This window comes from Penicillium verhagenii (assembly GCF_028828195.1).
Source record: "Penicillium verhagenii strain IBT 33310 chromosome Unknown utg000008l_segment0_segment0, whole genome shotgun sequence".
Classification (NCBI taxonomy): Eukaryota; Fungi; Ascomycota; class Eurotiomycetes; order Eurotiales; family Aspergillaceae; genus Penicillium; species Penicillium verhagenii.
Window position 1 is genome coordinate 2,321,133 of NW_026643172.1, and position 19,284 is coordinate 2,340,416.

At 47.6% G+C, this 19,284-nt stretch overlaps 4 protein-coding genes across 4 annotated transcripts; 2 read left to right on the forward strand and 2 right to left on the reverse strand.

Moving 5' to 3' along the window:
• Positions 1-1,925: 1,925 nt before the first annotated feature.
• N7466_008851 (putative sensor histidine kinase/response regulator) lies at positions 1,926-9,105 on the forward strand (the record flags this gene model as incomplete). The annotated part of the gene is made up of 2 exons (XM_057168240.1): positions 1,926-4,930; positions 4,995-9,105. 2 exons carry the CDS (start codon positions 1,926-1,928, stop codon positions 9,103-9,105), a joined length of 7,116 nt encoding a protein of 2,371 aa, XP_057018871.1.
• Positions 9,106-10,585: 1,480 nt separating this feature from the next.
• N7466_008852 (uncharacterized protein) lies at positions 10,586-10,906 on the reverse strand (the record flags this gene model as incomplete). The annotated part of the gene is made up of 1 exon (XM_057168241.1): positions 10,586-10,906. The coding sequence occupies one exon, from the start codon at positions 10,904-10,906 to the stop codon at positions 10,586-10,588; it is 321 nt and encodes a 106-aa protein (XP_057018872.1).
• Positions 10,907-14,138: 3,232 nt separating this feature from the next.
• N7466_008853 (putative MFS sugar transporter protein) lies at positions 14,139-15,813 on the reverse strand (the record flags this gene model as incomplete). Its single annotated transcript, XM_057168242.1, has 2 exons — positions 14,139-14,780; positions 14,845-15,813. The coding sequence occupies 2 exons, from the start codon at positions 15,811-15,813 to the stop codon at positions 14,139-14,141; spliced, it is 1,611 nt and encodes a 536-aa protein (XP_057018873.1).
• Positions 15,814-16,740: 927 nt separating this feature from the next.
• N7466_008854 (glycoside hydrolase family 95 protein) lies at positions 16,741-19,029 on the forward strand (the record flags this gene model as incomplete). Its single annotated transcript, XM_057168243.1, has 1 exon — positions 16,741-19,029. One exon carries the CDS (start codon positions 16,741-16,743, stop codon positions 19,027-19,029), a length of 2,289 nt encoding a protein of 762 aa, XP_057018874.1.
• Between the last annotated feature and the right edge of the window lie 255 nt (positions 19,030-19,284).

The window sequence follows — 19,284 nt, forward strand, 5'->3', positions numbered from 1 at the left end:
AATTCACCGGTAACGTGCTGCCCAGGTGGTGGCGAGAAAACCGCCTATTATTACTCCGAAACAAAAATAAAATAAAAATAAAAATAAAATAATATCAATAATCAATAATAATCAAAATTAAAGAAAAACCTTGGAAACGGGGAACAGAATCGATTTCCTTGAATTACTGCGCATGTACGATTAGTTCTCACTAAGAAAGTACTTATTATGGAGTCTTCGACTGCACATGCATGCAGAGCACTGGAATGTGCAGATTCCCGTCTATCCCCTCAAATTCTAGACCAACCTTGGAAAAGGACCATCTTTACGTCTTGAGGTCGATCAATGCCAAACCGCACGTTTCATGGAAGCGAGAATGTCCAGGGGTCGCATTAGTGGTGTTTCTAGAAGCCCCCTCAAAAAATTAAAATCCACTCTCCAAAGTGGAAATGAAGCGATCGACTAATGTGGCGCAACTCGGGGCCACCGTGAACCCGCTTGCCTGCTCCGTACCCCCTTTTAGGAATGGAGTCGAAATGGCGGCTTTCTGGCTTTCTCAAGGGGGGGGCTTCCCCTTCTCTTTGACGATCGGCGGCCTCCTCTAAGGTTGAGGGTCATCCGATCATCACCAGGTGCAAGTTCTCCCGCGTGGACCTGTCGTCATCTGGCATATTGGGCCCTTCTAGCCGTGCCCAGTTGGTGCGCAACTTCAATCGGACCCCTTCTGGTTAAGTAGGAGGACGAGGTGAAGGTAGAGAGGGGTCTAACCGAGGACATGGACCGTTCAAAAAAAAAAAAAAAAAAAAGGGGACTTTGTAGTAACAAAAAGGCTCCCAACGTCGAATATTTGAATATGCCCAAAATCCAAATCTACCGAAACTGACTTTAGGGTTTCCCGCAGTACGTCATGGGCTGAAATGCTCGTTAAAGGAAATCTCTCGGCTTCTCGGGAGCGAGAGAGAGCATCGATAGGCTGTGTGGGATACTTAAAAGCCTTTAAGGCTGACTAGCTCCCTTCGTATTGGTCCACGGGGGTCAGCGTGGATTAGGGCCAACACTAGAAAGTCTCTGGCTTTGGGTACGGACCCGTGGAATTCTCCGATTGTGGCCCGGTGTACGGGAGTCAGCCGACGATGGATTTTGCACCCAGCTGTTCTTCACAGGTTGGAGGTCAAATGAATCAAGGGGTAGATAAAATGGCGCTGCTCAGGTGAAGGGCCCTGGAGGGCGTATCAGTGGATGGAGATTCGATGTGGAAAAACACATTAGTTTTGAAGAGTTGATGATCAGTGTTGATTCAAAATGTTTATATCTACCCAGTATCTACTAGTATGATAATGTACATTAAAACGTAATGTGGTGCCTTAAGACCGCCTGAGTCAGCAGCCACTTGTATGGAGTACACTAATTTCAATCCGGCCTTGGTGAACAGGCCATATACTACTACTATGTTGATAATGCCACAAACATTGGAAGCTGACCTTCCTAGAATTATCAAACGAAGGGAGGAGGAGGTTTCAAGTATAGAAACTGAATATTTGAAGACATGTACATTAAAAACAATTAAAGTGGGGGTTAAAAGAGTGTCAGAATTTGTACTAAGCCGAGATTTGGGCCACATTGGATCCCTTGATGACCCGCAAAATAGATTTTCCCGTCCCACTGCGTGCACTTATCGCATGCGCTATGGTTTTTGCACGAGTTACATAGTTGACCTTTACTGCCCCTCCCTTTCTATCTTGTGATTCTACATGTGTGCCAGGGCCTGTTGACCCTTCGCGACACGCCCTTGAATTTTGGGGGCTGATCTCCTCCATTTATCACTAGCGCCGGCTGGATCCTCCATGTCTATCCCGCTCGCGATTCCGTTCTACTTGACCAAACAAGACTTGCGTCTAGCTTGGATGGCCAAGGTTCTCTAGACATCCACTTATATTCTTGTTGAGATGGAGGAGAGTCACTTACTTAGCGACGACCTGCCGCTCCCACCCGCCCGACTGTTTGAACGACTGGGCCACCTACCAGGCTATACTTGGGACCAGTCCATCGAGCCCTTCCATTCCACCTACAATCATTGGCATATTTCGGGATTTCGTCATGCCACCGAATCAAACCTCTCCACCCCGATCGCGACTTCCTCCGGTCCTGCCTCGTCCGGTCCTTCCAGCTTGACCCGATTCTCACCCCGCACCGAAACACGCCCTTCTGCGCGAGACAACCGAAGGTTCAGTGTCAGTGAGACTAGCAGTGAACTGTCGCTCTCACGAGGAGGTGAACATGAACAGGTCTGGATACCGGTCGTGGCTCGAGTCTCGACAAACTTCATCCGCCTCGAGCGAGAGTTCCATATGCTCAGATCGATAGTCCAATCCTCGGACCCAGACTGCAATCATACCGTACGGCCGATTGATCTCATACGACTCCCCGCCGATCCAGTAGATGGAGGGTCTCTCCTGGTGGCTGTCTTCGAGTCTCCCGGCCATGACAGACTCCGGGACCTGGTCACATTTGGACCCGCGTCTTTTGTCGCGGGTTCCAAAAGTGATCCTAATTTAACGCCCGATGAACAGGTTGACCTGCCGGCATTCTTTGATTTTGCGATTGGTGCGTGCGACTGCTTGGAAATCTTGCATTATGGTATGAATACGGTTCATGGGGAGATCCGCGGAGATGCATTTCACTTTAGCAGCGAAGGGGGATCCGTCAAGCTCTCCAACATGGGCAATGGCGCACGTTCATTTGACAATGTTCTGAGTGAAGGCTGGTCCTCTGTTTCCCGCGAGCTGGGAGCCAAGTACAAGCTGCAATTTATCGCCCCCGAGCAGACTGGCAGGATGCCGACAGAGCCAGATAGTCGCACAGATATCTACGCACTCGGTCTCTTCTTCTGGTCCATGCTCGTTGGGAAACTACCATTTGAAGGCGCAGACCCCGTTGAAGTAGTACAAAATGTACTTACCAAAAAGTTGACGCCGATCTCTTCGAAGAGAATGGATATTCCCGACGCGCTTTCAGCTGTGGTTCAGAAGATGACACAAAAGGTCGTGCACGATCGTTACCATACAATCTCCTCCGTCAAGCGGGACTTGACAGAGGTAGCAAAACTATTGGGCGATGGAGATAGCGAGGCTTTGAATACTTTCAAGATCGCCCAGCGAGACGTGTCATCTTTTTTCACACTACCTTCGCGAATGATTGGACGCCAAAAAGAATGTGATATCATTATCAATGTGGTCGAGAAAGTCAAAAAGCGCCAGGCAACTGCATCTGCTAAGGCATTTGTGCAAAGCCCAGCAACCGCTCACGCACTCGCTTCTAATTCCTCAATCTCAGAGGGGCCTGTGGATAGTTTCGATCTTGCTTCTGTTTCGAGTGACTCTGGTTCCTTCCACCTACCTCCACGCAGCAGCTCAAATACTAGTACTCAATATCACATTGCTCATGTCAACGCCCAAGACTCCATAGCGAGCAATGATACATCTCCGCCCCCAAGATTGAGGCAAAGCTCGGCAGGCCCGGATTCATCCAGTCAAACACCACCTGTGTCAATCCCTAGCAAAATGAAAAGTCCATCTCATTCCCGGTCTTCCCACAACACCGATAGGGAGAGTCAGCCTTCCATTGGTACCAATACCAACAGTCAGCCGTCCACCCAGACTTTCAGCCAAACTGATTCGTTGACTTCGATTGTCAAGCACAAGGCCGGTGTCAAATTCCGCCGGAATGGCCGCTGTGAGGTAATTGCAATTAGTGGTGCTGCCGGAATAGGAAAGACAGATCTTTTGAATCGGGTCCAGCCAGTCATTCGCAAGGCTGGGTATATTGCAATCACGCGTCTTGACCGAGCCAAGCGGGTACCATTTGAACCATTTGCAAAAGTTTTGGCCAGCCTACTACGTCAGATTTTCTCTGAACAGGATGTCAATACAAATTACCACAACAGCATCCGGTCAGCTCTGCGGTCCATGTGGCCCACGCTCCACAAGGTGCTGGATTTACCAGAGCAGCTAATGGCTCCAGGAGCAAAGTACAAGCCTTCTCCACGAATCTCTGTCCCACAGCCAATTCCTAAGCAAGAGGCTCGTGAAGATCCTGCCAAGCGACTCTATATTCCATGGATGGATCAAGGCCAATCATCCGCAGACTTTTTCTTGGCTAACGCCGCTTCAAATAATATGCGCCTGATGGATATTTTCGTGGAGATCTTGAAGACGCTCTGTCAATTCAAACTTATCACTGTGTGCCTGGATGATTTGGAGTATGCAGATGACGAGACCTTGGAATTGGTATTGAACATTATCAAAGCCAAGCTACCCTGCACGCTTATTCTCACAAGCCGTAAGGACGAGATTGAGTCTGACCGAATTCGATCCTTGTTTGAAACCGAATTGCCCAATGTCACACGAATTGCACTGGAACCAATATCAGAAGACGACGTCATGGAGTTTGTTGCCGCAACGATGCATCAAGAGCCCAATCCAACATTGACCCCACTATGTGCTGTTGTTCAAGAAAAGAGCCAAGGGAATCCTTTCTATGTGCGAGTGATGCTTGAGACATGCTACCGGAAGAATTGCATTTGGTATTCATGGAAGGACTCGAAGTGGCTGTTTGATCTTGATCGCATCTTCACTGAATTTGTGGCTCCTGTGTATGGAGAGGGACTTGGCTTGGGCTTCCTCACCAAACGTCTCCAAGAAATCCCCGCTGCTGCTAGATCGATAATGATTTGGGGAGCTCTCATCGGAAGTCCATTTTCATTTTCGTTGGTCCAAAGAATCCTAACCAGTGAATTTGTGACCTCAATTGATGACGATGACGAAGAGATGTGTCTCACAAAGCCTGGCAATGTCACCTTGGTCAGGCAAACAGAAGGTGATATTGTGGTTGGGTTACAGTATCTTGTCCAGGCAAACCTTTTGAATACTGGCAAGACCGACGATGAGTTCAAGTTCGTATCGTTCCATGGAAGTTCATACCCACCCTCGAATCATGTTGGCTAACGTTAGTTTTAGATTTGGCAATGATCGACTTGCGCAGGCTGCACTTTCTCTTGGTGAGAGTCGCAATGTGGAGAAGATGCATTTTATTCTTTCGCAGGTTTTGATGAAATATTATCATGATCACCGCAGTCGGTACTCTATGGCTCACCATATTGCACTTGCGTCACCTAGAATCAAATCTCGTGTCAATCATAGAATTGATTACCGGCGGATTTTGTGGGAAGCTGGGCAGACGGCTTCTCAGTCTGGAGCCCGTCCCAGCGCCCTTTGGTATTTCCGGCACTGTATTGCGCTTCTTCAAGATAACCCTTGGGACGACCAACATACGGATGTGTATTATGACGAGACAATGCGACTTTACATAGCAACGGCGGAAATGTCCTGGTCTCAAAGTCAAAATGAGGACGCCCTTAGACTTATTGATGCCGTTTTCGCCCACGGCAAGGATGCGGTCAGTAAATCAAGGGCTTGGGTCATCAAAGCCAAGATCATGGCTCAGATGGGTGACCACCCTCGCTCAATGGAAGCACTACTGTCATGTTTGGACGAACTCGGCGTACATCTTCGTGCTCCTACCACCTATGAAGAATGTGATGTTGCCTTTTACAAACTCAAGTCATACCTTGAGTCCGTCGACATCAATGCCATTGCCCAAAAGCCCATCAGCAAGGACCCTAACCTGGTCACCATTGGAGCCGTCATGGCAGAGGCGATGTCCGTCACCTACTGGGACGATGCGTTGACCTTCTACCGGATGGCAATAGAGATGATGCACATCCACATCTCCAGGGGTGGGTTCACCCCGATTTCAATTGGCTGTTCTCACCTTTCAATGATCACTCTGAGCCGTTTCAAAGACCTTGAGTTTGGTACCAAGCTCAGCGATCTCTCTCTCTCCCTCCTTGAAAATTGTCCTGAGCTCTGGACCCAGAGCAGGGGTTCAGTCGTTCATAACCTCTACGTCAGCCATCTTCGTGTTCCTCTGGCATCGACATTACCAGCACTAGAGGCCTCACTTGAGGCGTCATTTACCATGGGCGACCCTTACATCACGTTGATTAGCATTTCTTCAATGGCTATGACTAGGCTTTACCTTGGGCAAGATATGGCCCAACTTGAAGCCTTTTGTTCGGAGGCCCCCGAAGATATTCCAATGTGGACTCAAGATACCCGTGGGGGTGCCAGTATTATTTCTGTTCGTCAAGTTGCACGGGCCCTGCAAGGCAAAACAGAGATCCGGTCTGCGGACAACGTAATGTCGGATAATGAGCACCGGACAAGCTCTTTCATGAAGTATCTGGATAACCATGCCAGTAATGCTGACAGGCCTCGTGACATCTATCTTGGCCTTTCTATGATTCCCCTGTTCCTGTTTGGCCACTACACCAAAGCGATCCAAGTAGGGAATAAGCTACTTGGTACATCTTACAGACTCTGGTCTGTGCGTGTGTCCTACATCATTCAGTTCTACCTCGCCATCTCGCTTCTCAGTCTTCACAACGATTACCCAGCCCAGGGATATCTTGACGGGAAAATGGATATGATCCTTGAATACAAGGCCGAGATAGAATTTGCTCGAAGTTGTTCCGAATCCAATTATGGCATGTGGGTTTTCCTGCTTGAGGCCCTTATCGCAGAAGTCCGAAATGATCACAATGGTGCTATTCAAAAGTTCGAAGCCGCTATCGATCATTGCCAGATTCATGGCTGGCCGTTAGAGGAGGCCCTCGCACTTGAGCTGCAAGGCGAGTTCCTTATCCGACGTGGTGCGAAACGCGCCGCTCGTGCTTTGGTGCAGGAGTCTATTGCTGTTTGGAGCTCCATGGGTGCTGGAGGGAAAGCGATGATGCTTGCTGAAAAACATGAGTGGTTGCTCAAAACAGCGACCTCCGCTAGGACTGTTGAGGTTGGTTGCCAAACTCTCGACTCACTCATGAAAATTAATCGTGAAGCTGTTGCGGATGATATCATACTACCTTCTCAGTTGGAGGAGGATGAAAGAAGGCAGCTTTGGATTGAACAGAACGGTGTCAATCCAGATGAGAAATCCATGGATATCTCCAGCGTGGGTCTAGACATTATTGATCTGTCTAGCATATTGGAGTCCAGCCAAGTCATGTCATCAGAGCTTCAGATTGATAAACTCTTCATGAAAATGCTCGAGATCCTCTTGGAGTCATGTAACGGTTCCGACTTTGCAGTCATTGCAACCAATTTCGATGAACAAGGATTTGCCATTGCGGCGGCAGCAGATTCCGATAAAGGTCAACGATCATATCCCGAGGGCCTGCCCTTCTCAGAAACCGAGAGTCGGATGGCGCAGCATATCTCATACTATGTCATGCGAACAAAGGAGGAGGTTTTGGTTCACAACGTCCTTGAGGATGAGCGCTTCTCCAATGTCAATGAAACATATCTTGCCAATTACCCCCAAGGCCGGTCGGTAATTGCACTACCGATTATCCAAGGCGATCAACTTCTTGGAGTCATCCACTTGGAAGGTAAGCCGAACTGGTTCACACAACGAAACGTGGTAGTGTTACATTTGCTTTGCAACCAGATTGGAATTTCATTGTCGAATGCTTTGCTCTTCCGTGAGATTCGCAAAGTAAGCGCCAAGAATTCATCCATGATCGAATCTCAAAAGCGTGCCCTCGCCCAAGCACGGGAGGCGGAGCAAAAGGCCAAGGTTGCAGAGGCCGAGGCAAAACACAATGTCAAGCTCAAGGAGGATGCTGCACGAGCCAAATCAATTTTCTTGGCAAACATCTCTCACGATTTACGAACTCCAATGAACGGTGTGATTGGTCTTTCGGAGCTGCTGAAAGGCACGAAGCTGGACAAGGAGCAAGACGAATATGTGGAGTCTATTCGTGTCTGCGCTGACACCTTGCTCACCCTCATCAATGACATATTGGATTTCTCGAAGCTAGAAGCCGGAAAAATGAAGATCTCCACAGTGCCGCTCAATTTGAAGGAGACCATCTCAGAAGTGATTCGTGCGCTTCGCTACACTCACCGTGAACGAGGCTTGGATACAATCGAAGAGCTGGATCGTGTTCCTGCGGAGCTGGTCGTTCTTGGTGATCCTGTCCGCTTACATCAGATTTTCATGAACCTCCTCAGCAACAGCTACAAGTTCACACCAAAGGGCTCGATTGTCGTCAAGGCAAGGGTTGCCCGTGAAGCCAAGGGTCGTGTACGCCTAGAATGTTCCGTATCTGATACTGGAATTGGAATTCCCGAAGAGCAGAAAGCGCGCCTGTTCCGGCCTTTCTCCCAGGCTGATCCATCAACTGAAAGATCATACGGGGGCAGCGGACTAGGCTTGAGTATCTGCAAGGCGATCATTGAGGATGTCCTTGGTGGTGCTATCTGGCTTGAATCTGAGTCTGGAGTTGGAACTACCGTGACATTCCACTTGGTTTTCAATAAAGCCCCTAAGAAGACTGCCGTCAAGACTGCATGGTCGCAAGACCTTAGCCAAGCAGAACACAAACAAGCACCCCGACCCGCCACTTGTGATCTTACACAAATCCCACGTGACCAGATCCGGGTATGCATCGCCGAAGACAACCCCATCAACCAGAAAATTGCGGTCAAATTTGTGACTGGTCTTGGCCTCCAGTGCGAGGCTTTCAGTGATGGACGCCAGGCCGTCGATGCTCTACGTGCCCAATCCAACCAAGGCAACCCGTTCCACATCGTTCTAATGGATGTCATGATGCCCACGCTAGACGGTTACAACGCCACCCGCGAACTTCGACGTGATCCCGACCCCAACGTTAACCAAGTTCTGGTGATCGCCATGACAGCTAGTGCCATTGAAGGCGACAGAGAGAAGTGTCTTGAGGCCGGCATGAACAACTACCTCCCCAAGCCTGTTCGGTCACCAATCCTGAGCGAGCTTCTTGATAAATACCTTGCGCCAGTGCCATCCCATCCTCGTACACGGCTAGTACTCCGAGAGAAGGGGTCCCGAGCAAGTATGGGCCCTGATTGTGGTACACCTACCAGCATCTCTTCATCAGGGTCCGAGGAAACCACGAAACTTCCACCGGCCCGTACGTCAAAGGACATGATTACACACAACCCCAACCCCAACCCCAATTCCCCACGATGATACCCTGCACAGTTTCACTGGTTGAAAGGAACTCCCCGTCATAAAGGTACCGTTCTGGAACTTGATTGGCCACCATGCTCTTTGGTCATTTGTGGTCCATTTTTTATCATTTGATGCCTTCCTCACCCGCCAAGAGTGACTTGACCATTGGATATATTTTTTTCGGTTTTTAATTCGTTAGAATTTCTGTGGTGGTCGCTATGTTTTTGGCATCTTTATGTTTTCATGATCGGATTTATGAATTGCATTTGACGTTTTTTATTTTCTCATTTTGGTCGATGTTGCCCACGACTTTTCATGGATGGTGTTTTTATTGGAACTTCAGACTATGTCTGTATAAATCTCCAATTGGAATCGGAATTTTTTCTTTTTCGTTCATGGCATTAAGATTCTGTGCTCAATCACTCTTCCCCCGGAGCCGAAGAATTGAGGAATTCCAAGGTTGAGCCCCAAGGCTGGCTCGTCTTTAAAATCGAGACCTTAAAAGACGCGTGATGTGGTTGCGGAAACAACTGCCGCGCTGCCCAATGCGCGATACCTAGTATGCATGACACGTCTCGGCCGTAGATCGGGATTCAAGTATTATCACGGAGCAATCTATCTCGAATTTTCTTTTTAGTTATCATCGAGCTTGGAACTGAGAATACACCCAAAGCATACCCCACTAGTAGGCACCTATGCCACATGTGTCATGTGCATCTTCAGGCTGTACAGAATGCTGCCCAGGTGCTCCCGTGGACTTCAGCCTAACCTTTCCGACTGCAATATCTTGCTACTGCTGACAACCCCAAAGCACCTCAGGATCAGACCCAGTAATTCTCCAAGCTGTCACCAATACTCAATATGGGAATCGCTGAGTAGGTTTGCTTTTGAGCCAAAAGATAGATTGTTGCAAAACCGTTGCAATATGGACCACGTTTGCCCTACTCAAGTGATGTTTGTGCAACTGCTAGCGGAACCACTAGCACCTTCGAGTCCTTCTGAGCCCAAAGCTATACTAGACATGCACATGCAAACCATGACGAAATGTGAGACAACCAGTCAACAGAAGAAGACAAAAAATCTGAATGGAGGGCCGTAAATGTGACGAGGAAGGAAGACATGCACCACAGTATGTAAAACTATAATAAATACTCCAAGTGGGGCTTCAAATGCTTTTCTAACATAGAATAGGTGATCCAAAGAGGCTCCCAGAGATGCAAGTAATGGAGATTGATGCTATTTGAACTATATAGACAAGAATAGAATGTAATAGATGCAGTAACGCTAATGCTAGGCAAAAATGACAACAAACAAGAGGAAAAAATCCCAACAAGGTCAAAGATAGTCTTGTTGAGGCATTTCATTCTAACCCAGGGCTGGAAATGCATGTGCCTTTCATGTCGCAATTGAAAATTTATAGTCCCCAAAAGAAAAATGGAAAAAGACGAAAGATAGAATCAATAAGAAATGTCGCTTTTTTACCGACTTCCACCTGTGTTCATGAATCATTGGTCGCCGCTTTTTTCTCCAACTCTTTATATCGCCATGCCAACTGTGCCAACAAGCTTTTATCAGCAGGCGTAAGACTCTTGCCTTGTTCTTTCAGCTCCTTTTCTGTCTGCCGCAATAGTTCCCACCTCTTAAGCAGCTTTCCCTGAGCATCGGTGATTGCTGCCAGATTGCTATCCTGCGACTCCAAGCGCTGGTCGATGGTCGCGTGATATGACAACTTCGCGTGGAACAGAGCCATCTCCGATTCATCATATTTCAAGCCTTGAGCTTCGGGCATGGCAATATCATCAACACCCTTTGTCGGCATCGCGGGTGAAAGAATACGAGTAATTCGTGATTAGAACCGAGGGAGATGGACTGTGTAGTCTGGATGAATTGAGTCGCGCCGGGGCTAAGCGAGGAAGTGACCTCTGTCCGGATAGAATGCTGAAAAGCAGGTATCGACTGGGCGTGGCATGGGCTCACGACGGAAGTATATATGCCATAGATGGGCGGGAGCGGCTGGCGATGAGCCCGAGAGGGTTGGAACGGGATTGGGGACGAGAAGGAAATGCGCAGATGAGCGAAAGCTTTTTCGCTGGGAACGCCCAGAGAAGAAAACCGAACACAGAATAGAATAGAGATAATGCAACAGAAGGAACTAAGAGAGAAGAAAAGAGAATTCCAAGAGGATACAAGGGAAGAAGAAAAAGACTGACGTTGGATGATGGGTGGCGCATGATAGAGAACGGGAGGCCTGCCATTTTCTTATATTGCAAGTTCACACGCATTTGGCCCCATGAAAAACCTGGACCTGGTCATCCAATACCCGACAGCCCCCCTTAGTATCACCCGAAAGCTACCTCTAGGGTGATACTAGGGGGGTGGGAAAGGGGGCTACGAAACACCCCCAACGGTGCAGGACCAAGCCAACCCGGAAAGAGAAGGACTTTTTCCAAGGTTGAATAATAAAATACTGTATAAGAATGAAACCAGGTTAGACATGGACAGACACTCGATTGCATCTTGTAGCGTAACGGAGATTTGGGGTGATGAGAGGTACCTGCACACAGAAGCTACATCGTTTGTCTATAGGACCAAAAAAAGAAAAAAAGAAATGAAGAAAAGGGAAGGTAGAAAAAAAAACTGCCATCTGTCTCATGACGATGGCAACCGAGCCAATCGTCCCGACCGCAGTACAGACCAGGCCCTTGATTGGTAGAATTCAGGGTAACACGATTTCCTACCGCGCAACCGGACATAGGAAGAATCTGCTGGAGCGTGGTCGAGATGCAGCAGTCCCGTCCCGGTCCGTATGGTTGTTCGCGCAGGCATGTGTGTCAGGGTCGAAGGCATTGATGGAAAACCGTTGGGCTGAACTTTTATTTCATTCTTTGCGATTGATTGTACCTGTGAAAGCCTTACATTCTCACTGTATCAACAGCTATCGAGCGTATACTTAGTAGATCCTACTATAGTTAGTGCTTCCATTCAATGTTAGAAACCTTGTACTCGATCAAACACCAAGTGGAAAACAATACTGATTCCCTATCTCGTATCTGGCCACGCGGAAACCGAATGACAGAAGCCGGAGCTAACATGATTAAGTGTAGAAATTACACTGAAATAGAGTTGATGTAGCCTGCCAGTCATTCAACCTTCCCGTCGTTGCACCGGCCTTTTATCTCCTCGATTGTCTATTCTGTACATAGTCTACCCCGTGCCCCCATTGATGTCCGCATGGGAACATGAAAGGGCATCCATTGTTGAATTTCGAGTCAACTTCATAATCTCAAGACCCCTACGACTAGTACGTATAGGTAAGCCATATCTTTATGTAGTAAGTTGAGCTTATACGAAAAAAGAACTTCCAGGGGGGAAACCGTTACAACATTCAACATTGAATGTTCAAACATTTGAAGTCTTTCAATCGAAGTGTGTCAAGCCTATCCTCCCCATGTGCATGCCCAGACGATCAAGAAAAAAACAACAAGATGATTATACGTAGGTACTAAGCACTTGAGTGGCTGGTTTGTTGTATACTTGGTTGATTTACTAAATATATACCACACATGAGATGAACATCGTGCCACTTTTGCAAAGTTGTAACACTTTCGGATGCGAGAAGTCTTTTGACCATTTCCCAAAACAAAATGATCAACAAAAGGCCAAACTGATTGTATAGTAAAGAGACAGGGCACGAATGACGGTGTGTCTTATAAAGTCACATCAATAGCTCTCGGTACCTGAATTGTTTGTGTGACGCTGCGTATGTACTGATAATGTTGGGGCTTGAGATTTGATTAGAACTGGGACCAGAAATGATTGTGGAGAATAGGAGCACCAACGTTGGAATTGAATCTCCCTTTGAACAATCAGGGAATTGAACTGATCAAACGGCGTTCGAGACATACTTCGGATCATTAACATTTGAGCATTTAGGGCTAAGGATATCATCTGATTTCGGGTAAGGTACCAGGTTGGTTACCAAAGATACTTCCGAGGAGATTCTAGAACCAAAAACCCCAAAAAATCCCCAAAAAATCACACCTCTCAATCATACCATCGTACCTGCCTAGGATGGAAAATCCTTCAATGTTGGGTTTGATTCATTCGGCTGCACTACGGACGATGGAAGACGGATACAGTGCAACAGAACACGCATGCCTCCGTCGGCTACGTACAGCTGCATCGGACCCGACGCCGTTTCATCCATTTCGCATGGAGATTTTCCTAGCCGATGCCAAATGGAGTCTAAGTAGCCTCTTGCTTTGAAAACGCCTCCAAATTGTGGCGCACGCGAGGAGATTAATATTTGCTTTTGTTGGGTTTCATGGTGGGTCCTCCAAGGTTGGAAGGGACATCTACAAGGAGAATTATCTATGACCTACGGATAGATGCAGATTTTGGATTCCAGGTGATGGTATTCCGTCCCATGGGCTTGGCACTCTCGGAGATATTGCATTTGGATCAGAATAGCCGAGGGAACAATACATAGTACATAGGGGGTCATAAATCTGACCATATAAAAAGATTGAAACATTGAACTGGGAACAACATACCAACCTCATTCAAATTGTAATCCTCTGCTCCTTGATCGAAATGTGAAGAAAAACTTTAGAGATCTTACTAGCAAAATATTATGAATACATATACATCTTCTATATGTACTATATGTATGACAGTTTTTGTTCAAATGATGTTTGTAAAAAGAACATTTGAAAACAAAAAGAAATTGATTCATTAACATTTGAATCGATATAACAAAGACACCAATAACACTCCAGATGTCAAGTGCTGAATATTTTAGTATTTTTTTTGAAGCGGGACACATGTGCAGCAAATATAATTAAAATCTCTGCACATGTGGATTTAGGCGTAGTATGTATACATATCTAAGTTTGTATCATTATTTGCTAATGTTCAAAGGTTATGTTGTGGAGATATCTTACTTTTGAGCTGCATGTGGTTTTATAGCATGCGGCCAGACTTGTGGACTGTTAGTTTATTATTTGCGACTATGGAGGATCACTAAATATTCAAACTCCAGCGTACATACGTCAAAATCCAGATCGACCTTCCTCGTCCCGTCTGGCGGCAGCCCTTTCCTTCTTTGCCTTTTGCATATCAAGTGACATCTTAACAGGGTGGACTCCGGGGGTTTCAAACACCGTGTCAATCTCCTCTAGACTCAGGCCACTGGTCTCCGGGAAGAAGAAATATGATAAGACCAGCTGGACAGAGTTGTAGACGATATATACCGTCCAAATCTTATAGCCAATTTCGCTAATTCCCACGCTGATTCCATAGGTCTGGACAGCGCTTGCTGCACCTTGAATTAGGCTGTACAGTCCCATTCCCTTAGCACGGAGGGGTAGGGAGAGTACTTCCACGGGGTACAAATTGTGCATGGTAGCGATCAAAGAGGCAGAAAATGTTTGGTAGAGGAAAATCCAGAGAAGGGTCAGGGCTGCAGCGGCATGAGTGGGGTTGATGCTATATTGCCAAGATGTGATAGTCACAGCGGTTTGGAAAATGATCATGCTGGCCAAGCCGGCGAAGATGAGGGTTCGTCGGCGGAATTTATCAACCAGCAGAGCTCCCACTGCAGTAAACACGAAATATGTTCCAGTGCTTCCAATATTGATTCCAAGTTGTTGTTTCGTACCATCGATTCCGATGGTCTCGAGTGCGGGAGTCATCTATAAATATGTTTAGTATTTGGTACAGGAGGTAGGGCGATGGAGATGAATTGAGTGTGCTTACATAGTATGTGATAATGCCGCCCCCATTCCACTGTTGGAAGATGGAATATAGTGTTAAAACAAAAAGTCGATAGCGAACAGCCTTGGTGAAGAAGACTCGATAATCCCAGAAGGCGGAGAAGCCAGACTGATCATTCTCCAAAGACTCTTCAATCTGGGTGACGACAATATCAACAATTGGCTGATTAACATCGCCACTGGTGGTATGATACTTGGCAATCACTTGCTTGGCCTTTTCGCGCTGGCCCTTCATGATGTACCATCTAGGCGACTCTGGAGTCAAGACGAAGATGGTCAAGCAGACTATGGCAGGGAACAAGGCTTCAAGGATCAGGGGGATACGCCAACACTTGTTTCCCGGCAGGCCATCCAGCCCGATCATCGCACCGAGCATGGTCAAGCTACCCACCTGGAAGCAGGCACCGAAGAAGCCGACCATGCGACCACGAAGATGGATCGGAGAAATCTCACCAATATACTGTGAGCTTGACATTAGCGCTGTGCCGAATCCCATGAAGAACCGACCAGCCATGAACATATTGAGGTTGATTGCACAGCCTTGCAGAAGAGCGGCGAGGATCACAATGGCGTTGCCAGTGAAGTTGATTCCCCGACGACCGATAACATCTGCATAGGCCATAAATGGGGCGCCACAGACTGTTCCGATGCTCATCAAAGCATTCATTAAACCGTATGTGCTTCCCGAGGTGCCAAACCCAAAGTAGTCGTGCCATGCAGTAAGCGAATCAATGCCACTGATCACACCCCAATCGACTCCATATCCAGCTTGATTACATCCCTGCACGAACATTATGAGGCCCAGTCGAACTCCGGTCCACGAATAAAGGCTGAGAGACTCCTTGGAGAGTGTCCATAAGTCTTCCTCGGTCAGTCTTGCTAGAGCAACCTCCTCAACGTACTCCTCGCTCTGACTCTTCAGCACCTCTGGTTCGGGGCCACCCTTTGCCATGGTGCAAGTACCAACGGATGTATGAGCACACACAGTATATTCGAAATCGGTGTCAGAAAATCAATCCCGGCGAGCCGAAGGATTATGTATCTGTTGGAAGATCCGGGGAAGAATGCAAGGAGCGATGGCTTGGTATTTCTGCCTCGGTCGATATGCATAGCTAACCAAGCACCACCATGGTGGCTCAAAAAGAATGATGATTAACGCCCATTCCGCCACGGAGAGAGACAAGGATCCGAGACCAAAAAGGAAAAAAGAGGAAAAGAGAGAGATCTGGAGATCAAAGTCTGGGTCTTGACTGGGTCTCCTTGTTCTGCTAGCGTGACGCGGCTAGAAAAAAGCAAGCATAATTGGAATGAAGAGGGAATGGCGCAAATCACATTACCTGCCGAGGTGGCGGGGGTGGGGGAAACTCACCAATAAAGCCCTTGCTTCGGTCGCTAGGGAAGCATTGTTGTGCTTTGGCTGGATAGGAAACATTTGGAAACAGGTGACTCGAAGTTTCTCCACCACTGGGGATTGAATGCGGGGAAATATAGATTGAGCTTGTCGCTTGACTTTTTCACGCTAGTCAAAATGGCCCGATCGAAATGGCCCGCAAAGCCAATCTGCGGAGAGAAAAAGAGGAGAAAAAAAGAGAAAAAAGAGAAAGAAAAGAAAGAAAAGAATATTTCCAATAGGAATTTACCCGACAAATCTGATCTGGGTTGGCACGTGTCTGTATCGGAAATCCAGCGAAACCCAAGTGGTTTAACCTCTTGATTATGCTAGTAAAACACGACTAACAAGGATCCATGTGTCACGCAGCTATCTTCATGCTGGGATCATCCTCATCATCTGGAGTCCAAACACTCCCAAACTGCACCCCTTGATCTAGTTTATGCGCTTCAATCCAATCTACATTTCCCCCAACTCTTCATAACCGACATGAGTGAGCTATGGTACGAACAGGCTGCAGCCACTTGGAATGAGGCTCTTCCCCTGGGAAATGGCCGCCTTGGTGCCATGGTCCACGGTCGCACCGACACAGAGATGATACAGCTCAACGAAGCTTCGCTATGGTATGGGGGACGTCAACAAAGAACACCTGAAGATGCCTTAAGCAACCTGCCAGTTTTACGACATGCCATCCGCCAAGGGAACCATGCCGAAGCAGAAAATCTAGTAAAAACATACTTTTTCGCAAATCCTGCAAGCCAACGGCACTACGAGCCTCTTGGTAACCTGCTTTTGGATTTTGGACATACCCCCGATCAAGTTACCAACTACCGGCGCTCACTGGACCTCACCGAGGGGGTTCTGCATGTCAACTATGAGTACCAGAATATTCAATGCGACCGACAAATGATCGCTACAGATAATCCGTCAGTTCTAGTCTTGCACATTCGTTCCTCAGCCAAGATTGAGTTCCTCTTACGTCTGACACGGTTGAGTGACCTTGAATTTGAAACTCATGAATACTTCGATTCGGTCCAGACTATTGGGACACATCCTCTTCTAAGGGCTATAGGTCAAAAGGAGAATACTGTCACTATGAATGTTACGCCTGGCGGAAAGGGAAGCAGTGCGTGCTGTATTGTCCATGTTCAGACCATAGACGAAGACGGAAAAGGCACCATCACTAAGGCTGGCAAAAACCTGGTTGTCAAATCCGACAATGCTGTTATCTACATTGCCGCACGAACCAGCGTCATGGGGAAGAATTCCGATATTCATGCGGGATCTGATATCAGAAATATTGACTCCACTCCACACGACATCTGGAGACATCAAATCCAAGAGAACCAGAACATGTGGAACCGAATGAATCTGAAGCTCACACCTAATCGATCGGATGTTCCTACCGACAAAAGAGTCATTGAAAAGCGAGACCCTGGTTTAATTGCCCTCTATCATAACTATAGTCGCTATCTTCTCAGGGCCTGCAGTCATGAAGGAAGCGCAGCTTATCCATTACCAGCCAATCTCCAAGGGATCTGGAACCCTTCTTTCCATGCAGCTTGGGGCTCCAGATTCACAATAAACATCAATCTGCAGATGAATTACTGGTCCGCAAATCTCTGCAATCTATCCGAATGCGAACTTCCGTTGTTCACGCATCTGTCCCGAATGGCAGCCAATGGCAAGAAGACTGCGGAAAAAATGTACGGCTGTCGGGGTTGGACGGCTCATTCAAATACTGATATTTGGGCTGACACTGAACCTGTGGATCGTTGGATGCCAGGCACACTATGGCCGCTTGGTGGTGCATGGCTCTGCTGCCATATCTGGGAACATTTCCAATTCACCGGAAACACTAGCTTTCTACGGCAATATTTTGGGATCCTTCGCGGATGTGTCGAATTTCTCCTCGACTTCCTCATCAAAGATGCATCTGACAGATACCTTGTGACATCCCCATCAGTCTCGCCTGAGAACTCATATTACGACAAGATGGGGCAGAAGGGCGTTCTCTGCGAGGGATCGACAATCGATATACAAATAATCGACGCTGTGCTACAAAACTTTGAGTCAGCAACAGCACAGTTGGGCCTGACCAACGACACTCTCCTGGCCCAGGTCCGCTTAACAAGATCTCGGCTCCCGCCTATGAAAATCAGCAAGAATGGATACCTCCAAGAATGGGCCGAAGACTATGACGAAGTTGAACCAGGCCACCGACACACATCCCATGTTTGGGCCCTCTATCCCGGTAACGCGATCACTCCAGATACAACACCCGAGCTTGCTGCTGCTTGCAGAGAGACGCTTCGCCGACGTGCGGAGCACGGAGGTGGTCACACAGGCTGGAGCCGTGCCTGGCTCATCAATCTGTACGCTCGTCTCCGGGACACGGAAGAATGTCAAAAACATCTTGATTTATTGCTGTCGCATTCTACCCTCCCAAACCTATTTGACAACCACCCGCCATTCCAGATCGATGGTAACTTCGGCGGAGCTGCAGGTATAGTGGAGATGTTGGTACAGTCTCACGAAACGGGGTTAATCCGACTTCTTCCTGCTTGTCCGGCCGACTGGGTGGGCACAATTCACGGCGTCCGAGCTCGTGGAGGGTTTGAGCTAGATTTCAGCTTCGAGAATGGCCACCTTGTGGGTGAGGTCATTCTAAAAGCTCAGGAAGCCAAGAAAGTGACTCTGGTCTTTCCGGGTGGATTTCAAATGGAAATAGAGTGTGCTGGGGAATCCAGAATCCCACCGGATATTTATTCGAGATAGATCACTTATTGAATATGCAACCCCTCCAGCAGGTGCATTAGACAAATCATCATTCGTCTTATAATAGATTTTGGGCGAATCGTCTCCATTCGATCACTTCAAGTCCCCACATTATCCCTGCTAGTCCGACCTTCCCTAAACAGTCACGGAGTGATCACCCCGCACCGGTTGAGATGCTGGATAAAATGGAAATAATACTGCGCAATAAATATGACAACTTAACCGGACGAACCCCGCATGGGATTTCTCCCAATG